The sequence below is a fragment of the Penaeus monodon genome, chromosome 32 (genome assembly GCF_015228065.2).
Source record: "Penaeus monodon isolate SGIC_2016 chromosome 32, NSTDA_Pmon_1, whole genome shotgun sequence".
In the NCBI taxonomy this organism is placed as follows: Eukaryota; Metazoa; Arthropoda; class Malacostraca; order Decapoda; family Penaeidae; genus Penaeus; species Penaeus monodon.
Window position 1 is genome coordinate 5,636,766 of NC_051417.1, and position 361 is coordinate 5,637,126.

General features: G+C 36.8%; 1 protein-coding gene across 1 annotated transcript in view; it reads left to right on the forward strand.

Moving 5' to 3' along the window:
• LOC119593383 (tudor and KH domain-containing protein homolog) overlaps positions 1-361 on the forward strand; it is a gene marked incomplete at its 3' end in the record, with an annotated part of 10,569 nt that overhangs the window by 7,346 nt on the left and 2,862 nt on the right. The window contains 1 exon segment of the mRNA XM_037942312.1: positions 117-237. Coding sequence (XP_037798240.1) covers positions 117-237 — 121 coding nt within the window.

Genomic DNA, 361 nt, shown 5'->3' on the forward strand with positions numbered 1-361 from the left:
AGCAGTATCACTTTACAGAGGAAATAATTAATCTATTTTATCTGAATATCGGCATATATGTTTAGCTTTAAAAGACCTGTTGAAATCAATTCCACTTTACCATTTCTACCTTCCAGTACACAGTTGGGCGGATTATTGGCAGAAGTGGTGAGAGCATAAGATCAGTGTCGCGAATAAGCGGTGCAAGGGTTGATGTAGAAAGAGAGGAAGAACAGTCGCAGTCAATAAGAAGCCAAGGTGAGAATGAGTAAGATAGTGGGAATTTTTTTTTATAATATTCTACATTATTGTTTAACCAGTTTTGTGTGATGTGACCAGTTGGTGGGACTGAAGCACCATTTTGTTTTGAGATGTAATTAGA